Genomic DNA, 25745 nt, shown 5'->3' on the forward strand with positions numbered 1-25745 from the left:
TATTGTGCCATATTTAGAATGTAGGAAGGGAATCTAGAAAAGGAAGAAGTGGACCTGAGGCAGAAGAGGAGATTCAAAATCACGATCAGGTTGTGCTATAGAAGCCACAGGAAGTGAGTGGGTGAGAACTGAGAATTTCATTTGTCAACTTGTGGGTCATTGTCTTTAAGAGAGATGTTTGAAGTAAAACGTGGAGAACACCTTGCGGACTGAATTTGTTTTTTTTTTACATATTAGTTTTCTTTCCTTAGTGTTGGATGCGAATACTAATATGATGGAGATTCTAATAAGGGAAGAAGGCAGGTTGATGTTAGGGAGCCATGAAAGCTGAGGAGAACGGAAGAAGTTGTAGTAGCCAGAGAAGGGTGGATTCAACATAGAGGACTCCGAGGAAGAGAATGTAGGGAACTAACATAATGGTGACAGAGGGCGTGGGGAAGGACGAGGTCGCCCGTGCTATTGGAATATCAGCACGGATTGGGAAGCTTTCTAGACAAATGGAGACCACGTTGATAAATAGAATATAAATTAGTTGAGGAAGGTGGTTGACACCTGTGGACAGTAAGTATCTGGATGATAGATGGTTACTAACCTGTGATGGAGGTGGATCCAGGGCCTGGGAGGAGCCACAAGGAAAAAGCCTGTTGCTTGTCCTCTTTGGTTCTAGAAGGCTGTGGGAGAAATAATACCTGAGAAAAGCTAGGGAAGGAACTAGAGAAAGAAATTGTGGGGAGGATACGGAGATAAAAATTCATATTATTTATACATTCTATATGAAAAATATGAAAAGTTCGGATTTTCTGTTATTTTATAGAAACATGAAAATTGTTACTCTGTAATATACTGTATGTAAGAAATGTGAAAGTTCAAGTTTCCTGCCACTGTTTTACAGAAAGGAGACACTCCTTTGCATATTGCTATTCGTGGGAGGAGTCGGAAACTGGCAGAACTTCTTTTAAGAAATCCCAAAGATGGACGGTTACTTTATAGGCCCAACAAAGCAGGCGAGACTCCCTACAACATTGACTGTAGCCATCAGAAAAGTATTTTAACTCAGATATTTGGAGCCAGTAAGTATTGGGTTTTGTACCTAACTGGGCTTTTAAGAAATGAATGTCTATGAAAAAATTAAGAGACTTCCAGCAGTTCTGCATTTCTCACTTAACTGAAGATTATCAAAGTTAAGAAAGTTATTACTTTACTGTAGAAAAATAACTTTTCCCTGTCTAAAGCTGTTTTGCATTATATTGTAGCATTCACATTAAGTACATTCAGAGTCAACAATCAGCTTTTAAGACTTCTAGAAATCTAGCCTGCTTTTCTAAAACTCTCTCCCCCCTGTTATTCTCTCAGGTATACTTTGTGCTTCTATCAAAATGCACTGTTTTCAGAGTGTGGCTCTCTGCCTTTGCTTGTGCTGTGTCCTCTCCATCCCCATGAATGTTCCTGTTAAAATCGTCTCTCTCCAAGGCTGGAGTCAGTTTTCTCGTTCTCAGTGACGTTTTAACTGATCTGCCTAACCGGATACAATTTTTGTCTCATTTGAATAATTAAGCATTTGTGTTTATATTTCCTTTTTTAATACTTATTACATATGGCCTTTTATTTTGTTTCTTTTAAAATTTTCTCCCTTATTTCTTTTAGAATTTTCTCCCTTCCAGATTCCAAGTTATTCAGGGCAGGGATTCTTTCCTCTTATCTTGTATTCCTCCATAACATCTAGCACATAATGCCTTGAATGTTGTACTAAAATAGTTTTTGCTTGTAAAGGACACACATGAGAATGTAATCATTCACATGTGGTCTTTTGAAATACGGAACAGTTTTCTACTAGAGTTAAAAAAGAGACATGTTAGTCCCAGAAACCAACAGGAGATAGTAGAATCCTGCCACCTTCCAGTTTAGCTGTTTACTTGCATAAGCAAGTATGATTCTGTTCAACATTATGAGTTGTATTTTAAAATATTTTTTTTCTGGGCTTCCCTGGTGGCGCGGTTGTTGAGAGTCTGCCTGCCGATGCAGGGGACATGGGTTCGAGCCCCAGTCCGGGAAGATCCCACATGCCGCGGAGTGGCTGGGCCCGTGAGCCATGGCCACTGAGCCTGTGCCTCTGGAGCCTGTGCTCCACAACGGGAGAGGCCACAACAGAGGCCCACATACAGCAAAAAAATATATATATATATTTTTTTCTGTTGATAATCACACATTAACTTTTAAGGATTAAAACACGAATACAGTAGAAAGTGCAAATTTCCCATTGTCCTGTATCTCCTAATTTGTAATTGTTTGAATGACTGGCCAAGATTTTCTTTATATTTCTAAAAATGTTTTATACTATGTATATAGCCTTAAAAAACTTGAGATACTATAATATAAAAGTTTTAAATAATGAACTATACCATATTTTAATTGTTGCATAATCTTTCATTCTAAGTTCTAATAGTACATTCAGTTCTTTATTGATGAATATTTGGCTTGTTTTGCTGTTAAAAGCTAGTGCTGAAGTGAACATCTTTTTTGTATGTATATCCGTTAACTCTTATTTTTAGGATTATTTTCTTGGAATAAACTCCCAGAAGTAGAGTTGGCAAGTCAGTGGATGTTCAGTTTTGATAGACTTTCCAAAATGGTTGTAACAATTTCTCCTTCCTTAGACCGTGTACGATAGTGCAGTTTCCTGCAACCTTGCTAAAACTGGATATTTCCAGCTTTCTTAAGCTTTCTAATTAGATCAATAAGAAAGCATTTCATTTTAATTTGCATTGTAAAATTATTAGTGAGATTGAGATCTTTTAATATGTTCATAGGCTATTTGCATTTTTGCTATTTTCCTCTTTGTATCCTTTGCTGTCTTTTTTCTTGAGTTTTTAAAATTATTTAAAAATTGATTTTTGTGTCTTTAAGGATATTGATCCTGGATCCAGCCTATATATTGTATCTCTCTCCCGTGCTTATTCTTTGTTTATGGTGATGGGGTTTTTTTAATTCCCCATCCAAAAGTTATATAAATTTGTAGTTTACTTGTTGGTCTTTTCCTGCAGTTCTGGCTTTAGTATTATATTGAGAAAGAAAGGGCTTTTCCACACAAAGATTTTTATAGTTTTTTCTCTTATATTTTCTTCTAGTGCTTTTATAGTTTTACTCTTTACATTTAATTTTTTAATGTTTCAGAAACTTATTTTTGTTAAAATATGAGATGCAGAGTTTTAATTTTATTTAAAAAAATGGATGGCTTGCTTCTCCCAACACCACTTACTAATTCATCCTTTCCCCACTGATTTGAAATGCCACATGTCAATATCCTGTGTGAGTTCTGTGATGTTGTAATTATTGTAGCTTTAGAATGTATTTTGATTCTTCTCCAAAGACAGCTACTTTTTGGTAGTCTTTAAATTATTCTTCCTAGCTATTTTTACATGTTCTTCTTGCTTTTCAGCTTTTCAAAATACTCTCGTGGAATATTATTATTGGAATTGCCTTCAAGTGGTAGATTAATTTGGGGGAGAATTGCTCTTTTTAAGTCATTGAACCTTTCTGCCTGGAACCATAGAATGTCTCTTTTTCTCTGGTTATCTATTATGATTTTCACTAACATAGCCTTTATATAGGTATTATACATATTAAAATGATTCTGAAGAACTAGTTACTGTTTTAATCATCTTATCAATTCTAAAATGTACTTTACTCCACATTTTAGCATCCCTGAAGTTGGAATATGTCTTATAATTGATGGGTAAGAAAGCATCGTGTCATACTTGGCAGCACTTTTTCTTTCTTAGTCGTACATAATAATGATGCATCTTATAATTAGTAGGTATCTTAAGTTCTATGAAATATGGTATTAACTTAAGCACCTCTGAACCTATTTTTACACAGGTCTAACCATTTAAAATAAGTGTTTTTCCTCAATTAAGTAAACAATTAATAAATGAAAATTGATGCTCATTTTTAATAGTAATGTCTTTAATGCAAGGATATGATGTGTTTATAATTACAGGACACTTGTCTCCTACGGAAACAGATGGTGACATGCTTGGTTATGATTTGTATAGCAGTGCCCTGGCAGATATTCTCAGTGAACCTACCATGCAGCCGCCCATTTGTGTGGGGCTGTATGCACAGTGGGGAAGTGGGAAATCCTTCTTGCTCAAGAAACTAGAAGGTATGTTTGTAAAAAGTCTGCATATATAACAAAGTTTTCTCTTGTGTATTTTTTTTTTAAGTAAAGAAGAATAGAGTTTGTTTTTTTAAAACATCTTTATTGGAGTATAATTGCTTTACAATGGTGTGTTAGTTTGTGCTTTATAACAAAGTGAATCAGTTATACATATGTTATACGTATACATATCAGTTATACATATACATATCTCTTCCCTCTTGCATCTCCCTCCCTCCCACCGTCCCTATCCCACTCCTCTAGGTGGTCACAAAGCACCAAGCTGATCTCCCTGTGCTATGTGGCTGCTTCCCGCTAGCTATCTGTTTTATGTTTGGTAGTGTATATATGTCCATGCCACTCTCTCACTTCGTCCCAGCTTACCCTTACCCCTCCCCATATCCTCAAGTCCATTCTCTAGTAGGTCTGTGTCTTTATTCCCGTCTTGCCCCTAGGTTCTTCATGACCTTTTTTTTTTTCTTTCTTAGATTCCATATATATGTGTTAGCATACGGTATTTGTTTTTCTCTTTCTGACTTACTTCACTCTGTATTACAGAGTCTAGGTCCACCCACCTCACTACAAATAACTCAATTTCGTTTCTATGGCTGAGTAATATTCCATTGTATATATGTGCCACATCTTCTTTATCCATTCATCTGTTGATGGACACTTAGGTTGCTTCCGTGTCCTGGCTATTGTAAATAGAGCTGCAGTGAACATTTTGGTACATGACTCTTCTTGAATTATGGTTTTCTGAGGGTATGTGCCCAGTAGTGGGATTGCTGGGTTGTATGGTAGAATAGAGTTTTATGTATGGGTATGTGGTTGATCCTCCACACCGTTATTTGAGTTCTCTTTCTAAAACAGAGATCCAGCTGTGTTATAGCATACTTAAAACCGCTTCGTAGCACATTCCCTGCGAGTGCAGTTTATAACCGTCCTACCCAGGCCCTTCACAGACTGTCAGTTTGCGTGAGCACCCCTGCCGGGACTGCCCCCTGTGTGTGCTCAGGGCTGTAGGCGTAGGGGCTCTCTGCGCCCCCGCGAGCCCACTAGACCCTTCCTGAGTGGCCTCCTCTACTAGGAGCTTCCTGGACAGGTCCCCCACCTCCCCCAGCTAAGCCCCACTCCTTTTGTTTGGCAAAATCTCACTCGTTCTTCAAGGACAGGTGTCAGTATTGCCCGTAAAATTCTTGCTAAGTTTTGTAGTAAGAATGCCTTGTTTAGCGCTCATCTGGACTGAGCACACACCTTTAAGAGCAATGATCCTCAAATGTAATTGGAGGGAGAAGGGGTGAGGAGGAGCGGAGAGGAATGGTGGTGCTAGCTAGGTATAATAGTTTGAAGACACATAATAGAGTAATAGTTTTTAGTTTTATATCTGGAAACAGTACCTTGTTGATTGTGTGATACAAACCACAAGAATAAATATCAACAAAATCTTGACAGATGGGAATATATGAAAGAGGATTTTGTGCATTTTCAGTAGGAAGCAAGAGAGTGGGTAGGTCAAGGGTCAAGGGTAGAGGTACCCCTAGGGAATGAGATTCTTATCAGAAGAGAACATTGGTTAAAATGGTTAAGTAGCAGCATTCTATCTAGGGACTTGGTAAATGCTCAGTAAGTGTTTATATTGAAAATGTGAAATTTTCAAAATGTTTGAAGTTGTATTTCTTAAATAAAACAGAAATAATGTTTTCATATTAATGTCTCTTTCAGATGAAATGAAAACCTTTGCAGGACAACAGATTGAACCTCTTTTTCAGTTTTCATGGCTTATAGTGTTTCTGACCCTGCTCCTTTGTGGAGGGCTTGGTTTACTGTTTGCTTTTACGATTGACCCAAATCTTGGAATAGCGGTGTCACTGAGCTTCTTGGCTCTCTTATATATATTTTTTAGTAAGTCTTTGCCTTTTGTCTTTTTCAAAAATGTAGAGAATGTCAAAACTCATTGTTTTACTTAAAATTGTATCTATATCTTTCTCCTAAAGTCTGTAAGAGGTTTTCATAATTAGGTGAGAAAATTGATTTTTTGCTATTTTGTAAGTTGGCCTAGAGGAACATTGTCCCCAGCCTGGCTGGTACAGCTTTAAAAACTAGTGCATTATTTGTTAATATTGAAGCAGAACTTTAATTTATTATACTTTCCCCTTTATATGTTAATTAATTATTTATATTTAAATCATTTTTGAAAATAAGTTTTTATAGCTGTCATGACGTGCTCTTGATCATTTTGACCATGACTGTAATTTTTATTTTATCTAAAAGCAAAGTAATAAATATATATAATCCCTGTTCTTGGGAGTGTCTTCAGTTGCAAGAAAGGAAATAGATTTACCTTTGGAGGAACTACTGGTAACCTCAGCATTTGCAAGTAGTGATAAAACCAGTCTTTTACGTTTGAATCTGAACTAAGGGTTATGTTTCTGTTTAAGGCATTATCTTTCTGATTGTGTTTCTTATGTCATATTTTAGTCAGCTTACTTTCCATTTTTCACATAGCTGATGTATGTTGGGGGAGGTTAATTAATTGAGGAATTCTTTGAGGAGTAGTTAGGAAATGGAATGGGACCATGAAAATTATGTAAGTCTACCCGTTACTACTTGATACTTGACTGTTTGGAGAAAAGAGGCTGCTTGACTAATGATTGTTCTGGATAATTTTGTTTTAAACCGTGAATTTCAGTTGTCGTTTACTTTGGTGGACGAAGGGAAGGAGAGAATTGGAATTGGGCCTGGGTCCTCAGTACTAGATTGGCAAGACATATTGGGTATTTGGAGCTCCTCCTCAAATTGATGTTTGTGAATCCGCCTGAATTGCCAGAGCAAACCACTAAAGCTTTACCTGTGAGGTGAGTTGGTCCCCTTGTCAGAAGTAACTTTTAATAAGATGAAGCAAGTAAAAGTTTATAATGCATCATTTCTCAGTGTATATTCCAAAAAAACATTGGTCCCTTAAACTTTTTAATGTGAGAAATAAAGCAAACAAATACTCCCTGGTCAAATCTGTGTGGGAAACACTTCATATTATAGCTCCCTCTTGTACATTAAAGGATCAGAGACACCTTTTCATAAAGAAATCAATTTAACTTTGATTTACCAAATTTTATTTGAGCATAAACCCATGTTCCCCCCTTATGACACCTGTTATCATCCTTTGGACAAATTTGAAAAGAGTGCTGGTCTATTTGAAAAGAGTGAAAGGAGTCTTGGCATCTCTTTACATCAGGGTGTAACTTCGGCAACTCAGCTTGTGCTCCGAGCTGCTTTTTCCTCACCTGTGGAAATATATTTACCCACTCCTCTAAAATTATTTTTAATATCAAATAGGAAATGTATGAGAAAACAGTTCAGAAAAGATGGGAAACATGTAAGTCAAAGGGTAAAGGAAAGCTAGAGGGCTCCAGAGGAAAGTAAAATGAAATTAAAAAAAAGTTTAGAGAACTGAAAGCAAAAGGAATTTGATAGAAATTAGTAAAATAATTAGTAATAATTAGTTAAATATGCACTAAAAGATTAAGAATTTAAAAATTATTATAAGATAAAATATGTTTAAGTTATGCTGAAAGTAAATAGGCCAAACCAGATAAGACATCAAAACTATAATATAAGAGAGAAAGATAAAAATAAAAGCTTACAAGTAATTGGCATATAGGAGTATTAAAAAAAGGATTTAAAATGAGAAGTTAAAATGAAAAGTGTAAAAAGAAAACATGCAAAGTGTAATAAAAGAATTGGAGAAGATATTTTTACATAAAATAGAAACACTTTAAATTAATGAGATGGTATTTTTTTTAAAAATGAGAACAATTAAAATAGCTCGCATATACATAGTACAATGTGATCCTAGATTGTATTTTGAAAGCAGTGCCTATCTACAGGATTGAGATGAGAGTTTAGTTTAGGGGTAGAAGGGAGGAAAGGAACTAATGCAGAAATAATATCCATTCAGAGACTCAAAATACAAATAATTCAGCTACTTTGCAGAACAACTGTGAAATGAATATTTTATAGCTTCTTTCTAAATCCCTGGTAGATGTTTAAGCTATAAATAAAACATTCTAAAGCTTGAGTTTTTAAATGGCATTCAATTCTTAATTACTATAATATTTTCTCAAGGTTTTAATCTCTTCAGTTGGTGCTTAGAAAACTTTCTTTGTGCAGCATTTTTTGGCTGATATGGGGTGTCACCTTTTTTTTTTGCGGTACGCGGGCCTCTCACTGTTGTGGCCTCTCCCGTTGCGGAGCACAGGCTCCGGATGCGCAGGCTTAGCGGCCACGGCTCACGGGCCCAGCCGCTCCGCAGCATGTGGGATCCTCCCAGACTGCGGCACGAACCCGTGTCCCCTGCATCGGCAGGCGGACTCTCAACCACTGCGCCACCAGGGAAGCCCTAGGGTGTCACCTTTTCATCATTTTAATCGTTGTATCATGAGATCTGTTGAGATGTCTCATTCCTTGGCTAAGCTGTTATAATCTTTTTCCCTTTCTGCCTTTAGTCAGAATTACTTCATATAAGTCTACCACATTTAACTTTTGTTGTTGCCTTTTCCTGAGAAAAGCATATAAGACGTTAGAAATGGAAGATACCTAATTACAAGTTGTTTTCCCTCCTTAGAATTTTAAAAACAACATTTTGAAAGAGACATGAAGAAATACAGGCTAAATGATAGAGATAACATATGTTGAAATCGTTTCTTTAGATAGCTGAGTAACATTTTCTTTCCCCTTTCCCCAAGGTTTTTGTTTACAGATTATAATAGGTTGTCCAGTGTAGGTGGAGAAACATCAATGGCTGAAATGATTGCCACCCTCTCGGATGCTTGTGAAAGAGAGTTTGGCTTTTTGGCAACCAGGCTTTTCCGAGTATTCAAGACTGAAGATACGCAGGGTAGGACCTCCTTCTCTTCTTTGTGTGTATGTAGGGCTTGAGGATGGGATAGATGAAATGCATGAAAACATGAGTTGAACATCAGATTTGTCATATGCTGTCACCGTAATGATTGAGATTTTCTGGATGCTTGACATGTTAAAACCATTTGTTGTATTACAGGTAAAAATAAATGGAAAAAAACGTGTTGTCTCCCGTCTTTTGTCATCTTCCTTTTTATCTTTGGCTGCATTATTGCTGGAATTACTCTTCTGGCTATATTCAGAGTTGACCCAAAGCATCTGACAGTGAATGCCGTCCTCATATCAGTTGCATCGATAGTGGGATTGGCCTTTGTGCTGAATTGTCGTACATGGTGGCAGGTGCTGGACTCTCTCCTGAATTCTCAAAGGAAACGCCTCCATAATGCTGCCTCCAAACTGCACAAATTGAAAAGTGAAGGATTCATGAAAGTAAGCACTCACTGCTTCTTAGAAAATAATCCTGGGAGTTTCCTGGTGGTCCAGTAGTTAGGACTTCGTGCTTTCACTGCCGAGGGCCGGAGTTCAATCCCTGGTCGGGGGGAACTAAGATCCCACAAGCCGTGCAGAAAATAATCCTAATGTGAATATGCTCCCCATGACCATGGGGCTTTAGGGAGTGTATTCGCTAAGTGTTAAAGCGTTGCATTTGTTTTTAGTTTTACTCTAGATTTTTCCTATGAAAATACATACGTGAAGTGGGAAAAGTTACAAAAATAATGTATTTTTATAAAACAGACTTTTATAAGATACTCAGAAGGTTGCAGATTATTCCACAGTTGGTAATTACTACCTAATAACACAGGTTACTCTAGAGCCTGGTAGAGTAAGCAGATTGAACCACCAAAACATATAAGATAGGAACATACTTTTAGAGCAAAAAAGGGCTTTATACAATTATCTGCAGCCCCTTACTTTGATCAAGGTCACATGCCATCAGGGAGTCAAATGTAGTGTGGTATTTAGATTATTTGGATTTGCATTCAAATATGTCTTCTGACATTCAGAGCATGTGATCTCAGCAAGTAAGTCACTCAACCAAGTTTGTCCTTTTAAAATGGATGTGACAGCGTCTACCTTATTGTAATAAATGCTCTAATTTAGGTGAAGCACTCGCTGCAGTTTTAAGTGGAACCACAGCTGACAGTGAGGACTTTGGGTTCCTTTTCTTCCTTTAGCTGACTTTCTGTCCGGCTTTCTAAGAAATGTGCTTAACTTTCTCAGATTCCAGTGCTTTGTATCCTTTCTTTTGCACAGGTTCTTAAGTGTGAAGTGGAATTGATGGCCAGGATGGCAAAAACTATTGACAGCTTCACTCAGAATCAGACAAGGCTGGTGGTTATCATTGATGGGCTGGATGCCTGTGAGCAGGACAAAGTGCTCCAGATGCTGGACACCGTATGTCTGAACCAACTTGATACTTGTCATTGTCACACATGTGGCAGCTGAGAGGAATCGCTTCATGAATATCTCAAGTGGAGTTTGAATACTACTACTTTTGTAAAAACAACCATATTTTATGCAGAAACATAGCAAGAGTAAAAGTTTCATCACAAGCAGATTTAAACAATTCTAGCTTAACGGCAGTGTGAGGAAAAAAGTGAATAGAGGGTCTCTAAAGTCCATAGTGTGACTCCAGCTTTTCTTTGCAGATAGTTATGGTTAGAATAGAGTTAAGGGTAGGGAAACCACAGAATTTGTAGAGTTCTGTTAAAGTAGGGCACGTCAGTGGCTCTCTGTAAGGTACGTTATAAACAGCAGTATGTAACTGTGGTCGGAGACCAGTGTGGCTAGTACGTCATATATATTCATGAATATTTCTTGTGTGTTGATCTTACCTCTTATGTAGACCATAAGTGTCTCGAAATACGACAGGATTAATTGTTTTCTTTGGAGATTTTATCACTGTCAAATGTTGAAAAATTGTCAGATGGTGACAAACCAGATTGCGACTTTGGTAAAATTTGTTTTCATATAGAATAATACTTGAATGAAAAGGAAATGTTATTTTAAAAATATAGTCACCAAAGGACAACACAGATTTTGAAGAGGTGTTTTATTACTTTGGATAATTTAAAATTTTTATCTTATCATAACTATACATTTCTTCTACCACAGGTCCGAGTTCTGTTTTCAAAAGGCCCATTCATTGCTATTTTTGCAAGTGATCCACATATTATTATAAAGGCAATTAACCAGAACCTCAACAGCGTGCTTCGTGACTCAAACATCAATGGACATGACTATATGCGCAACATAGTTCATCTACCTGTTTTCCTCAATAGTCGTGGACTAAGCAGTGCAAGAAAATTTCTTGTAACTTCAACAACTAATGGAGATATTCCATGCTCAGATAATACAGGTAAAGATCAAGTTCCTCAGGTACTTTGGGTTTGAAGTAGTTCTATAGTTTTTTATGGTGCATCTCCTTTTACCTTGAAAAATATTGTTCATATTTCACTACTCTTTAAATATCACATACAACAGGGTTTTAATACAATGGTGCTTTCTTGATAAATTCTTTAAGGGTTGCAGGAAGATGCTGACAGGAGAGTTTCACAAAACAGCCTTGGAGAGATGACAAAACTTGGTAGTAAGACGGCCCTTAATAGACGGGTAAGTTACCTTATGTTTTGAGCCATTTGTTTGTATTGCTATTATTTAAATAAAACCAAGGTGATGCCACGTAATATTTTATAAATACTGCATTGAGCTCACCAAGTAAATTTTATCATTGGATTTCCTTTCAGCTTCAGGTGGTTTTTCAAGGAATGTCTGAACCTAGAGCCATAATAACTGTAAATTATTTAGGAGTGCCTGTCCTCTCCCAGCCTGCTCTCAGCCCAGGTGCCACTCCAGACTCCAGACCAATTGAATCAGAACCTCTGAGAGTGAGATTTTAAAGCTCCCCAGATGATTTCATCGAGGGTTAGAGAACCACTGGGTTCATTCCAGGTCAAGTTGGGTTCATTCCAGGGACCCATGTCACCATAGCTGTAAGGGAGAGAGAGGCGCGTAGTGTGAGAACAATTCCTTGCTTTGTTTTCCTGTTGGCCTTCCTCCTTCCCCGATGTTTGTGAGATGTGTACTCTTTTTTTTTCTCCCCCACATAGTGATTTTGTGCCCTTCCCAGTCCCTTGGTTTTCTCCTGGAACACGGTAGTTTCCCTGTCCTACCCTATCTTTAGGAGCCTTCTTTTGTAAAGAATAAGGGAGTATTACAAGGCAGGAAGATGTCCACTTGCAGGTACGTTATGGTGATAGTGCTGCTTAAGGATGGCTAGGTTGGGCTAGCATTAGCGCCATTTATTTTCCCCCCGAGTTTGCTAACATTAAGTTGGGACATTTTACATTTTAAAAAATGTGTCTTCAGTGATATTTTGACTTTATGCCTCTACCATGTACAAGTATGGATGTGAAAATAATATTATGAATGACAGTTGGCAACTCTAACTTAAGAGCAGGGTGTGATTTTCAGTTTTGACTTTCTCTCCTGTGAGTCTGGATTCCTGGGTTCCCTGTAATTGTATCCACACTCCCCTGTCTCATGACCTTAGGTGAGAACGCACCTCTGTTGTGCCTGTTCCTCCTCAGATTAGATGGGGTTCCCCACCCCACCCAGGAGGGAGCCTTTAATTCTTATGCAGATGTGAGGATAGTTAGAGCAGCTGTGTCACACGTTTAAAAATAACCTAAAAATCAAGATGCTGAATCCTTAAATCTAGACGAGGGGTCATTTGCTTTATTATTTCAGGGTTCCTATAAATACTGAGCTCCTGTAAGAGTTTGAGTCGAATTTTCCTTACACAATTCTGCTTATTTATGATCTTCAAGGCATCGAGCTTTCTCTGTACAACTATAAATCAAAATACATCTGAAGCTAAACCATAGCATTTGATGCAGTTGCTGCTAATACTACTTTATAACTGTTCTGTAAATATTCTGCCTCAGGAAGTAATAATAATACTTTTTATTACTATATAGTCTTCCTCTTTGACTAAAATTTTGGATTGTTTTTATTGTTGACATAAACATATATTAACTTCTCAAAAAGCCTTAAGTTCTCAGGCTCGAAGTATGGGTTCACTGTTTCAGGATACTTACCGAAGAAGACAGATGCAGCGCACGATTACTCGGCAGATGTCCTTTGATCTTACAAAACTGCTGGTTACAGAGGACTGGTTCAGTGACATAAGTCCTCAGACCATGAGAAGATTACTTAATATTGTTTCTGTGACAGGTGAATTTTGTTTTCTTACTGTTGTATGGTAGATAATAAGGTTTAACATTAACAAAGCAATTCAATTTCAGAAACAAAAGGATGTACTGGGTTTATATGTTTACACTGCTGAATACCAGTTTTATTTGCATTAAGTGTGTCTAATAAAACCCATATTAGCTTTGACAGTGAAAATCAACTACCAGTTGTCTATTGTTATTTTAAAACTCAATGATTTAAAAATTTTTAAATTTCATCTCAGCTTTAATTTTTCTCTTTGTATAAACATAATTTTATGCTAATTTGTATAACTGAGTAAAATTAATTTATAATTTAAAATGTTGAAATTCAGATTTTACATGCTGCTCTTTCTGTTTTCAAATGATATATATTTTTTCTTTTTTTGTTGTGTTAAATGAAATACACATAAAAATTTATCACCTTAACCATTTTTAAGGGTACAGTTCACATAGTTGTGTAGCCGTCACCACCATCCATCTCCGTCACTCTTCATCTTGTAAAACTGAAACTCTGTACTCATCCTCCTGCTCCTCTCCCCCCAGCCCCTGGCAGCCACCATTATACTTTGTCTCTATGATTTTGGCTACTCTAAATACCTCATATAGTTGGAATCATACCATATTTGTCTTTCTGTGACTGGCTTATTTCATTTAGCACAATTTTATAAAACATTTTTTGTATTCCTTAAAGGGCGATTACTGAGAGCCAATCAGATAAGTTTCAACTGGGACAGGCTTGCTAGCTGGATCAACCTTACTGAGCAGTGGCCATACCGAACTTCATGGCTCATATTGTATTTGGAAGAGACTGAAGGCATTCCAGATCAAATGACATTAAAAACCATCTATGAAAGGTACTTTATCTGACCTCTTTATATTTAAATTTATCTTAGACTGAGTTGACTTTTCAGAAGAAAGTTAATGCATATAAAGCAAAATGAATACAAAATGTATAAAATGTAGAGTTCTGGGTTCAACTAATCATTCTCATTAATTCCGTTATAATTTGGAGTTGTATTAGCACAGGTATATATCCCATTATGTAAAATTTACAGCTGTATTTGTCTCTATTCTTTCTTTCTCAATGTAACCTATATGATGAAAAATGTTTCATAGTCCTGTTAGCTCTGTTATTTATATATACAAAATGCAAACCTTAAAACATTATTATTTATTTCTATTTTATTTTTTATTCTAAGTGTCTTTATAGAATATTAAGGAGGTTACATTTTCCAAATCATTAGTGCCGGTATATTCACAGCTTTATATCTGGAGGATTTGGGGAACTGTGAATACTGGCTGGAAAACATTCTTTGCATTAAACAATAAAGGATTTATAAAATATATGAACAATTTATTGTTCTTTTACAGAACAATAAATTGTTCTATAAAACAATAAAAAGAACTATTTTTCTTTTATAGTCAGTCATTTGAAGTACTTTTTAAATCTACTTCTGGTAAAGAAATTGATTACTTTTTTCTGGAAAGCCATACAGTTAATGCTCAGTGAAATATCAAGCATGTCAAGTTTTAAGAGTTTGACTTTCTTGTCAAATGAACAAATAAAATTATAATCCCTTTTGTTTACCAGAATACTTAATACCTTCAAAGTTTTCAATTACAACTCCAAATAAAAATACCTCTTAGAAAAAATACAATACAAAGGAACTATACAATTGTATAAAACTTGGTATAATTGAAACTATTATTTTGAACATGTAAATGAAATAGTAAATCTAACGAACCATTCAGTGTAGAGTTTATACATTAAAACTTTTAAGATTCCAAGTAATTTTTCTTAGAGTATTGTCAGCACGTGGTTTTCATTATTTTCCAATCCCCATTTTTCATGTACATATTTTATCTAATATTTTCTAGGTGAATAACTGATTTTAGAATATAGAGGCTGGTTGTAGTATTAGTCTACACACTTGAGCTCTTGTAGGTTTTGCTGTTTAATTTGTGCTAAATTAAACAGATTGAATTCTGTGAGCTGTGTCAAGTAGGTGCTCTCGTAGATGGCAGCGACACACAACTACCATGGGCCTGTGGAGCACTGTCACTGATTGCATCTGCTCTTTGATGTTTTAGAAATCATCTTCTTATTATAAGATACATGACTGGTTTTTCCCTTGGTTGTGCAGTAAAATATTATTTCATGAATAAACGTTTGCATCATAGCATAGGTGCTGTATAATAATGAGTGTTCGCTAGATGAGCACAGTTTTTGGTTTGATACACATAGGACTCAAGTCAGTCTCTTCACCTTCCTTTAATTGAATATAATGCTTAGAAGTTTATTGTGTCTCAGGAGTCCAGGAACATTGATCAGTTGCTCACATGTTAAGGACCGTGTGCTTAGGGTTCCCAGCACCGGGCCCTCTGCATGTTCTGTGAAGAGGGTGAGTAATCGGTGAAAGAAGGTCTGTGTCCTCAGGAAATAGAAGCAGGAGAGATGTGAAAATAAAGAGTTTTTAAAGCTCTCAAAAAAATTCATAATTGAGTTCACTCGAAAACAATCTACTAAGTGTCTGCTACCTGGGGGCCCTGCTCCTGATGCTGGAGGTACCACGGCGACCAGGTAAATAGATGTTTACTTTTTGATCCTATCATCTCACGTGTAGAAATTTAAACACACACCTCCACAGTTATAAAACTGGTTATACAGGGTTGTTTACTGTGACCTTATCTGTAGCAGCATAATTTAAATGCACATTTATAGGAACATTGGTTGGATAAATTATGGCACAGCTACCATAATAGAGTACCTTGTAGCTGTAGAAAATGAGAAAAAACTATGATTTGATATGGAGGAATTTTCAGGATATATTAGTAAGTGAAAAATGTAAAGTGCAGAAGAGTATATAACATGTTTCTGTTTGTATAAGAAAGAATGGGGAATAAGAACATCTGTATATACATATGTAGGTATATATTATTTTTTATGAAAATATAAAACAAACCCATGGGAAGGGTAAGCCAGAAACTAATAAAAATGTTTACCTAAAGAGCATGCTTAGATGGGGAATGAGATGTCTCTGAATGTACATTTTTATGTAGTTTGCCTTTCATATCATAATCGAGAAACAAAAAGGATGGGAAAAGCAAACCCTAATATTGAATACAAACAGAAAGAAATGATCCTAATGGTACATGAAATTGAAAATACAACCACACAGAAAAAAATTAATTCAAACACCTTTGAACTCAGTTCTCTGATTCTTTATTCCTAGTATAATATACTGAAGACAAAATTAACTGCAAAGAAATCTTGAGCTTAGTAGGTTTGTTGCTGATAATAGTATTGGTATTATACTCCTGAAATCCTTTTGAATGTATCATAGGATAGAGTAAAAAATGAATTAATAGGTATTTTTGGAAGCCGGTGTTTTCCCTATGGGCGAAGGGATATACAAATATTGAATGGAAGAAATTAGGAGGAGCACTATGGTAGTAGACTGGATTTGGAGATATTAAATATTAACTCATAATTTAAAATGAGGTTTCCTCTAGTTTTGCCCACCAAAAGGGAGCAAAAATACCCCCAAATTGTGAGCACGTCTGGTGCCTAGATCTTGGTTTCTGATTGGGACTCCTTGGAGAAATGGCTAATTCCAGGTCTAAGGCAGGGAAAGCTCGGGGAGCCTGCATTGTTGTGCCAGAAATCAAGGAAGGAAATGTTCAAAGACAGTGAGGTCTGCACAGAAGGGCACAGGACTTAGCTTGAAGGAGCACCTTTCAAACTTGGGCCCATTTGAGAATCACAAAGAAAAATGATGGTAATGGATTATAACATATCAACAAAAGAAATCCAGTGAGTCCATAGTAATACTTAGAAGAGAGGAAAAAGGAATAATTCTTTGTTTTAGGAGAATGAGATAAGTGTAGAAGGAATGAATGAAATAGAAAAATTATCGTTTTTTAAAATCCCCAGTATGATAATTGATCCAAGCAAGGATCATCGGTGGTTGCAGAAACCACTGGAGGAAGGTTGTTGGGGAGCACAGGAGGTGCACATGGTCTCAAAATATCACCCCCAGGTTGCATATAATCACAACGAAGACACGTGCTTGCAGTGGCGAGATCTGGCTGTCACCACATTTTTTTTTTTTTTTTTTTTTTGCTATATGCGGGCCTCTCAGTGTTGTGGCCTCTCCTGTTGTGGAGCACGGGCTCTGGACGCGCAGGCTCAGCGGCCATGGCTCACGGGCCCAGCCGCTCCACGGCATGTGGGATCTTCCCAGACCAGGGCACGAACCCGTGTCCCCTGCATCGGCAGGCGGACTCCCAACCACTGCGCCACCAGGGAAGCCCTGTCACCACATTTTTAATCAAATAGTCAAGCCTGGCATCATTAATGGGGTGCATAGCATCATATGCCACTAGATAAAATGCGGTAGAAGGTACCACATCACCTTTCTGGTATAGTTGCCAGCCGTGTTGTACTATGATTCTAATTCTGAGGAAGCAGCCAGATGAATCCGGAATGTGGAACATTCTACAAGACAACTGGCTTGAATTCCATATTGGTGACTGGGGGAGACTGAAGAGATAGCTCCCACAGCCAAAATGCAGTGTGTGAGCTGTGATAGGGATCTGTATCAGAAGAAAAGCAGGGCACTGAAGGGCATTTTGTGGGCAATTGGGGAGGAAGAATTTTTGAATTAATGTTAATTTCCTTAGGCATGGTAAGGGTATTTGGGGGAGGCTCATGCTGAAGTATTGAAGTGTGAAATACACTTTCAGATGGTTTGGCAAAAGGAAAGTGTATGTGTGTGTAGATACGCATATGTCTGTAAGTATACCTGTGTATATATTATGTGGATGTGTATACATGTACATATATATGGGGAGGAGGGAGATAGCAGGTGTATCGCGACATGATGTTGACAGTTTGTGAATCTAGGTGAGGCGTGTTTGGGAGTTGGTTGTCCTGTTCTTTCACCTTTTCTTTGACTTAAAAAGACATTTTAACGCAGTGGAAAAGCACAGTAAATAATTAAAATATAGGACGATAAATGCTTTGATTTGAGCAAATAAAAAGAGAGGAGGGATACAAACATGAAGGACCTGGTTCTTATTAAGAAAGTTTCCTCTTCCCATTCCTTTTCTCCATAGTGATTGTTCAGTAAATATTTGTTGCTTTGTTAAGAATTTTACTTAAGGACACAGTTTACATTAAATGAATCCAAGAACTGTATTCCTTAGTGCACTTATGTGGTTTTAGTAACCTTTACACACATGCCACGTGTAATTGAAAATCATTATGTATATATACATAGCTCTATTGAAACCTTTAAAAAAAAACTACCATTTTGTTTCATGGTGGCAGGATGAATCACAAACCACACTTTATTGATTGATTCTAATGTTAGAATCAGCTGGTACCTCTAAAAGGCATGGAGCAAGTGGATGCAGACGGTGCAGTGTTCATTAGTATTTTAAGACCTGCAATCCACAAATGCCAAGAAGCCAAGTTAGCCAGTTCTGATCCTGTAGGAAGTAAGATGGACAGTCCATCAATGAGGTCAAGTATGATTAGAATCTGAAACTCTTGGGTTAATGAACTATTCAGGTGAAAAATCATATATAGTTTAAAAAATTTTTTTAAATGCACAGTGTCTAATTTCTTTGCAGAAAATTTATCTTATTTCTTCTGCATGTTGTCAAACTATATAGAAAATATTGAGCATGTTTTTATGAAAGTGAGCTTTTAACTTATCATTGGCAGTAGTTTAAATTAGAAAGTCATGGTTTTGTAGTTTTCTAGTTACGTTTTTGCTGGGATGGTTGTTGGAAGACAAAAGATATAAAAAGGATGAAGAGTATTTCAGTCTCATTTTAGATATTATCATTTGAATAAAACATGCCTTCCTGAAATCTTGTCTCTTTTCTTAAAGAAACCAAGATGAGTAGGTGTGAGACCTCATGGCTTCCCTTGATTTTTGTTTATCCATTCTAGTTAATTTTCTTCATTTACTGTGTATTTAGTGTGAGTTTTTACTATGGGTCAGGGCTTTAGATTGTTGTCCTTTGTGCTTTCATGCATTCCAGGGGCTGGCTGAGCACGTGGGGTACACAGAGAGACAACTATACAAAGCATCTTAGGCCCTCGAGCAACTTACACACATATCTACACACACATACATACACTTTCCTTTTGCCAAACCACCCAAAAGTGTATTTCACACCTAAATACTACAGCATGAATCTCCCCAAAACACCACTACTTGCCCCACACACACACCCTTTTTTTTTCCTTAGGCCATTAGAGGGTGTATTACATACAACATATCTTTTGTCCCTAAATACTCAAGTGTTGAGGAACTTATGTTCTGATTGAAGGTAAAACGTACATATTTGAAACAACTGGAGGAAAGTAAAAATGCGATGGCTCAAACAGCCAATTAACAGGTTTTTATCAATATCAGGCTAAAACATTGCCTTCTGGATGATAGAAAACTTTTCAGGCTAAAACTGCTGTTATTTGCTAATAGGCAATTACTTGACCTTTTAAAACTTTCACCCTAATTTCCAGCATTTGAGCCTCAAGCTTATATGACTTCCTAATATTCAAGGAAACTTTCAAAAATTTATATTTTTAATTAATTAATATATATCTTACAAAAGAGAATGTATCACCTGTAGTTTAAAGATAATAGTAATTTTTCACCCTGTTCATTAATATATCAGTAGAACAGTTGTCAAAGAAATGCTTTTGGGGGGGTATTTTTAATCATATAATAAAAATAGCTTGGAGTAAATTTTTATAGGGGGAATATTTTATTTTGTTCAAATAAATATAGACTGGTATATATTGGAGGTATAATGAGGTAATGGGAACTTTGTTTTGCCATTAAGTTAATCTCTTATTTTGGACTTCACCTCTTGGTGGGCCTGCCACCCATGAATGGGTTGGATTCAGGGTGACTTTGAGATGCCTTTTTTTTTTTAAAGAAATAATTGTGTCCTATATGCCTGCAAATACTTACAAAGACTGCTTTGTAGCTAGTCTAAGGAAGAGAAAAAAGACAATGTAGTAAGAATCTGAGAATTCATTAAGGAATTGACAAAGTAATTTAAGATGATTTCTTAATGAAAAACTATAGGAAGCCAATTTGATCAACATTGAAAAATCATATATTGGAATATGTTAGAATAACTTAGATGACTGTTTCTAGTTAACCATAGTTGAGTTCTCTGATGCTATTGCTTGTCATTTGAATAATAAAAAGTGTTATTTACAACAGACAAAAAACAGCAGTATATAATTGATATTCATTTATTTTATTAAAGAAATCTGATTTGGTGAAAACAATCAGAAAATAGTATTTTTAACACTAGTAGTAAAATTTTTTTAATCCATAAAAAGCCTCATTTATTTTTATAGCAATTTGATGACACATCTGCTTGATTTATTCAGCTGAAAAAGAAAATGTTGGTTCTTGGTGTTTGGTAAAATTGCTTTGTTAAATTATTTTCTAAATTGTTCAACTTTTAACAAATGACATTTGATACTAACACTGGAAAGCAATTTCAGCTAATTAAGTAGATCCCTCTGTAAACCATTGGAACATTAAGATGACATACTGTTCATTCAAGATTATTTTAATTGGTACAATTATTGTAATTTTCTGGCAATTATGTGTTGAGCTAAAAGCTTTTGTCTAGATCATTTGAGGGCTTTTTTTGTTAACATACATTTAGTAAGAAGAAAGGGAGTAAAATAAAAACTGTAGATAAAGATTTTCTGTCTACTTTTATTACAGAGTTTTAGACACCATTGAGATATTTTAGTATAAAACTTTATTTCTGATATTTTTCAGTAAGCATTTTAAGCAATGATAGAGGTTTTTAAAAGATCAATTTAAATAGTTTTCATGAAGATAATGTTTCAAATTTCTGTTTTGACACTTCTCAGCCAGGCTTTTACTTAGGATGATGTGGTCAGAATTAGTTTTGTGATAAGGATAATGCCTTACCAAACAATACTTTGTTTTGGGCCTTTATTTTGATTTTTTAAAAACAATTTAATAAGTTTTGAGAGAACCTCAGAATCAAAGCCATTTTCTTTTTGCGGAAATATCTACTACTTGCTGACTAGACACTACAGACATCTAGTTTGTAACATTTATCCTAAATTCAGTATCTTTAAATTATTCAAGTAGCAGTATTTCTGTACTTAGGATGTTTTTCATAATAAAACATCATATCGTCTGATATTCCTTCCTGATATTCAGCCGAAGTTTTCATAAGCTTAGTTTTATCACTTCTAGTTATCTCATGCCTCTGTTTAGCTCTCACTAACCGCCTTCCTCTTTCCTTGAAGTTCTGGGTGATTACTGGTACCCCTCCCTACCCCATTATGTGGCTCAGATTATGCGCAGGCTTGTTTCTTTTGCATGTGGACTTAAGTTATGAATTTGAATAGCATAAAAAAGTTGGACAGTATTTAGTTTAGATTTGCGAAGAAGTCTTATCTCCTTTGTAGCACAAAGTACATTCTTTGTACTGATGATTTTTTCTTAATTTAGATTTTGAGATACTATAAATATTTATTCCCAATACTGTTTTATGTATGCTCTTTTAGTGTTTTTTATATATAGTTGAGAATCTTAATGAAATTCTATCTTCTTGATACGATGTGTCTTCTCTGTAGGTGTTGGTGTTGTCATCATTCCACCATTATTAGATTACTGTCTTGTGTATAGTTATTATTTCCATTTTTCCCCCCAAAACACTCTTGCCCTTAATGTATATATAATGTAAATACTTTATTCAGGGGTTCAATACTTTATCAATATCTTTATCTTTAAAAAAAAAAAACCTGATTGAATTCTTTGCAAAATCATGAAATAATTCTCCATATAGGAAAGGAAACTAAACAGGTTTGTGCTGAAAAAAATAAAATATAATCTAAAATAGAAATCATATTTTAACTGGATAAAGTAAATAACAGTATATTTGCCAGGTTTAATGTGAAGATTGAGTCTTCAAACCATGAACAAAGATGCCATAAACAGATGTAATGTTGACAGTTAAACATGCATTTCTTATTATGCATTGTTTATTTTTATTCATTGTCTTTGTGGAAATTGATTGAAAAATTCAGTTTCCCAAAGATAAATAAAGGTGAAGGGCAGGATGTTTTAGTTTACTTCGATGTACCTGCAAATCATGCCTACTTTTGTTGTTCAGAGAAAAAAAATGAAGCATGAAAACTAGACACGTTTGACTGTTTCTTGAGTTTATCTATTTATATATTTTGCTACTTCTTTGTTTTATTGTTGCTACCAGAGTCGTAGCAACATCCAAAGGTATGAGAGAAATTAATGGGAGAAAGCTTAGAATTCATTCATTTATTCAGAAAATAGTTATTGAGCACCGATTATGGACCAGGCACCATTGTAGGAGCCTGGATATGTCCATGACCAATGCAGACACAGATCCCTAAGCTGAGGAGCTTATTACTCTATCAGGGAGGTATGAGTGGTAAACAGTCTCTGTAACACACACCTCTACAGCATGTTAAAAGGTGACAAGTGCTATGGAAAAAATAAAAAGCAGAGTTAGGGGGAGGAGGAGTGGTGCAGGGTCCACACTGCTCAAGAGGCTCAGGGTAGGCCTCCTTGAGGAGAGAAATATTGACCAGAGACTTGAAGGAGGAGAGAGAGAATTAGCCAAGTAGGTATCTAGGGAACGCATTTCTAGGCAGAGGGAACAGTTTGGACAAAGGGCCTAGGGCCAGAGAGTGCCTGGGATGTTTGGGGAACAGCAACAACAAGGGGTCTGGTGTGGCTGGAGGAAATTCTGTAGGGGGAAGCGGGGGAGATGAGGTCAGGGAGGTCAGGGAGTGCGAGTCACCGACAGCTTTTAGGAGGACCATTGTAAGGACTTTGGCTTTTACTCTGAGTAAAATGGAGATCCACTGCAAGGTCTTGAAAAAATTGTACACATACCCGGAATGCTCTAAGGTGCCTGTTATTTGGTCATATCAGTGTAACTTGGAACAGACTTAGGGAACCCTGTTGACCTGAGGGAGTGTATTTTCAGAATCCGTGCTGGGAAGAAGATAACAGTGAAACTGGGTAGAAAAATTAGGGTAAATGGAAAGTTGTGGAGAAAGTAGGTGGCAGTCACACAGTAAAGATGAGATGAGTGGTAGAGAATGGTCCATGGTGGCACTCCCATGAATATGAGAAAGCTGAGAAATGAATAACATCATCTCTAGTCTGGTTGCAGTGTTCTGATAGAAAACTCATTAGTTCCTCTAAACATCTGCAAGAATTTATATGACTTCCCTGCCTGTTTCTCCTGCTGTAATAGTTTCATGTTTCTTAAGATCATTTTATTCTTTATTTTCTAATAAAACGATGGATTTGGAAGCCTACTCTTTGGGTCAGTGTGTTCACCTGCCTCTTTCCTTTGGAATTGCCAACTGCATGTCCTGTCCTGCCTCGCTACCCCTCACATCTAAACCCCTGCTTGAAAGTGAAAGGTGCTTCCCGTTGCATTGAGAACTGATAGGTGTACAGAGCGCCTTGCTTGTAGAGTAGTATTGAATTTGCTGTATGAGTAGTGTAAGATGGAAATGGTGCTCATTTCAGTATCAAATTGTGTTCTAAGGATAATGAGAAATAGTTGGTCAAAATTCTAAATACAGGAATCAGGTTTATCTGGAGCTCCAAACAATCTTAGCATGGATTTCCAGCCCCTTCTCATGCCTTCTTCCTCTTGCCTTGTACCTTTCCACCTGTATTTCTCTCTGGCCCAGCCTCCCCTCTCCCAGCTTATTCTGGTCTCACCTTACATGTCACTACCTCGGGAAGCCTTTTGTATCCAGGCATATCCCAGTCTCCAAGATTTTATTAGACGTGTTCATTATAGACTGGTATGTTACTTCATGATACTTCCCATAGTTACCTTTTGTAAATATTTGCATTGCTGTTTCTTTAATATTTGTTTCCTGAACTAGACTCTTAACTCCACGAAATGTAACTTCCTTAAACCTTTCTGAATTCCTTGTTTCTAGACATTCTTGGCATAGAGTAGGCAGTAGTGGGTATTTCTGAAAGAATAAAGAAATATGATGATGACATTTGCATTGAGGAAGGCATGGATTTGGGGAAGGTGGTAAATGAGAAGCCACATTTTATCTTGAAAAAAATAACTGTCCATACAGACGTGTCCTTCTTTGGTTCTAAACGTGGGTAAACATTTTCCTTTGTCGTTAATACCAGTAGATCCCTGGGCAAGGCACATAGAACGTTCTCAGAGCACAAAGGTTGAATGGTGACTACCTATTTCAGCTGACACGTAGTAGATTCTGCCTTTTGTCAGGTGGTAGTAAAATCAAAGCAATGTTTTCATAGGCATTTCCCTGTAACAGTGAGTTCAGCTGCATTTGGAAGGTTTCTTACATTTGTAATGGTTTTATGAATGCCCCGATTTGGAGCTGCTTCCTATGGGCACACTTTTAGACAGGTTCCTCCCACTTTAGTTTCTGTTTACAGGCTGTTGTCAGTATTGTTTAAAAAGGCCCTTTGACTTAGCTGGACTCCGTTTTTGTTATGCTAAACATTTTGATTGTGTTCATTCATTGTTTATAGAGTTTATAGAATGTTTATAGAGTTTATTACGTGCCGGCACATGCTAATAAAAGCAGTAACTAGTATTGCTTGAGCACTCAATATATGCCACACATTGGATTTGCCTAGATTATTTCATTTAATACTCGTAACTCTGGGAGGCAGAGAGAGTGGGAATTACCTAAGGTCACACGGCCGTAACTGTTGGAGCTTCCCCAGCCCCATTTCTGGAAGCCAGGAGGCTGTCTGTGACTACAGAGCTAGGCAGTGGGTCTGAGATATTAGAAATGCAGAACTAAACTAATTTTATTATTTCCAGATAGAATTTATTCATTTTCAAGTGAATGTTTAGAATCATTTATTGTGTATCAGTGGGAATGTTATAGCAAATACACATTTTTTTAGGGAAGGATGGAATTTATCTTTTCCATTAAAAAAATGCAAACTTCTTACCAACTTATGTAAAACCCCAAATCAGTGCTTCATTCAGTTCCGATTGTGTCTACTAACTGCAGTAGGTTTTGTACGGAAAACTGAAAAAAAAAAAATCAGTTGTGATATTTAGCACTTAAACAGCTGGTACATCTGTGTGTTTAAGCCTTTATACCATTTTTATGTACGCTAAGTGTCTGTTTTTTTTCTTGATAGCGTTTTCAATAGCTTTTCTTTTGTTTTCAATAGGGTAAAATTGATTTTTAAAATATTTTCTCATTTAAACTCATAATGCCATTTTCAGTATTTTATACTAATACAGAACAAAGAAGGAATTTTTAAAAAATTAATTAATTTATTTATTTTTGGCTGCGTTGGGTCTTCGTTGCTGCGCATGGCCTTTCTTTACTGCTGTGA

The 25745-nt window shown here is 36.4% G+C and overlaps 1 protein-coding gene across 1 annotated transcript in view; it reads left to right on the top strand.

Moving 5' to 3' along the window:
• Positions 1 to 25745, top strand: part of KIDINS220 (kinase D interacting substrate 220) — a gene marked incomplete at its 3' end in the record, with an annotated part of 96252 nt that overhangs the window by 34200 nt on the left and 36307 nt on the right. The window contains exons 12-22 of the mRNA XM_079720697.1: positions 893 to 1070; positions 3998 to 4162; positions 5879 to 6058; positions 6846 to 7011; positions 8899 to 9050; positions 9213 to 9502; positions 10328 to 10468; positions 11189 to 11432; positions 11598 to 11686; positions 13165 to 13309; positions 14000 to 14162. Coding sequence (XP_079576823.1) covers positions 893 to 1070; positions 3998 to 4162; positions 5879 to 6058; positions 6846 to 7011; positions 8899 to 9050; positions 9213 to 9502; positions 10328 to 10468; positions 11189 to 11432; positions 11598 to 11686; positions 13165 to 13309; positions 14000 to 14162 — 1913 coding nt within the window. The remainder of the gene's footprint in view (positions 1 to 892; positions 1071 to 3997; positions 4163 to 5878; positions 6059 to 6845; positions 7012 to 8898; positions 9051 to 9212; positions 9503 to 10327; positions 10469 to 11188; positions 11433 to 11597; positions 11687 to 13164; positions 13310 to 13999; positions 14163 to 25745) is intronic.

Source organism: Hyperoodon ampullatus, assembly GCF_949752795.1.
Source record: "Hyperoodon ampullatus genome assembly, chromosome: 15".
NCBI lineage: Eukaryota > Metazoa > Chordata > Mammalia > Artiodactyla > Ziphiidae > Hyperoodon > Hyperoodon ampullatus.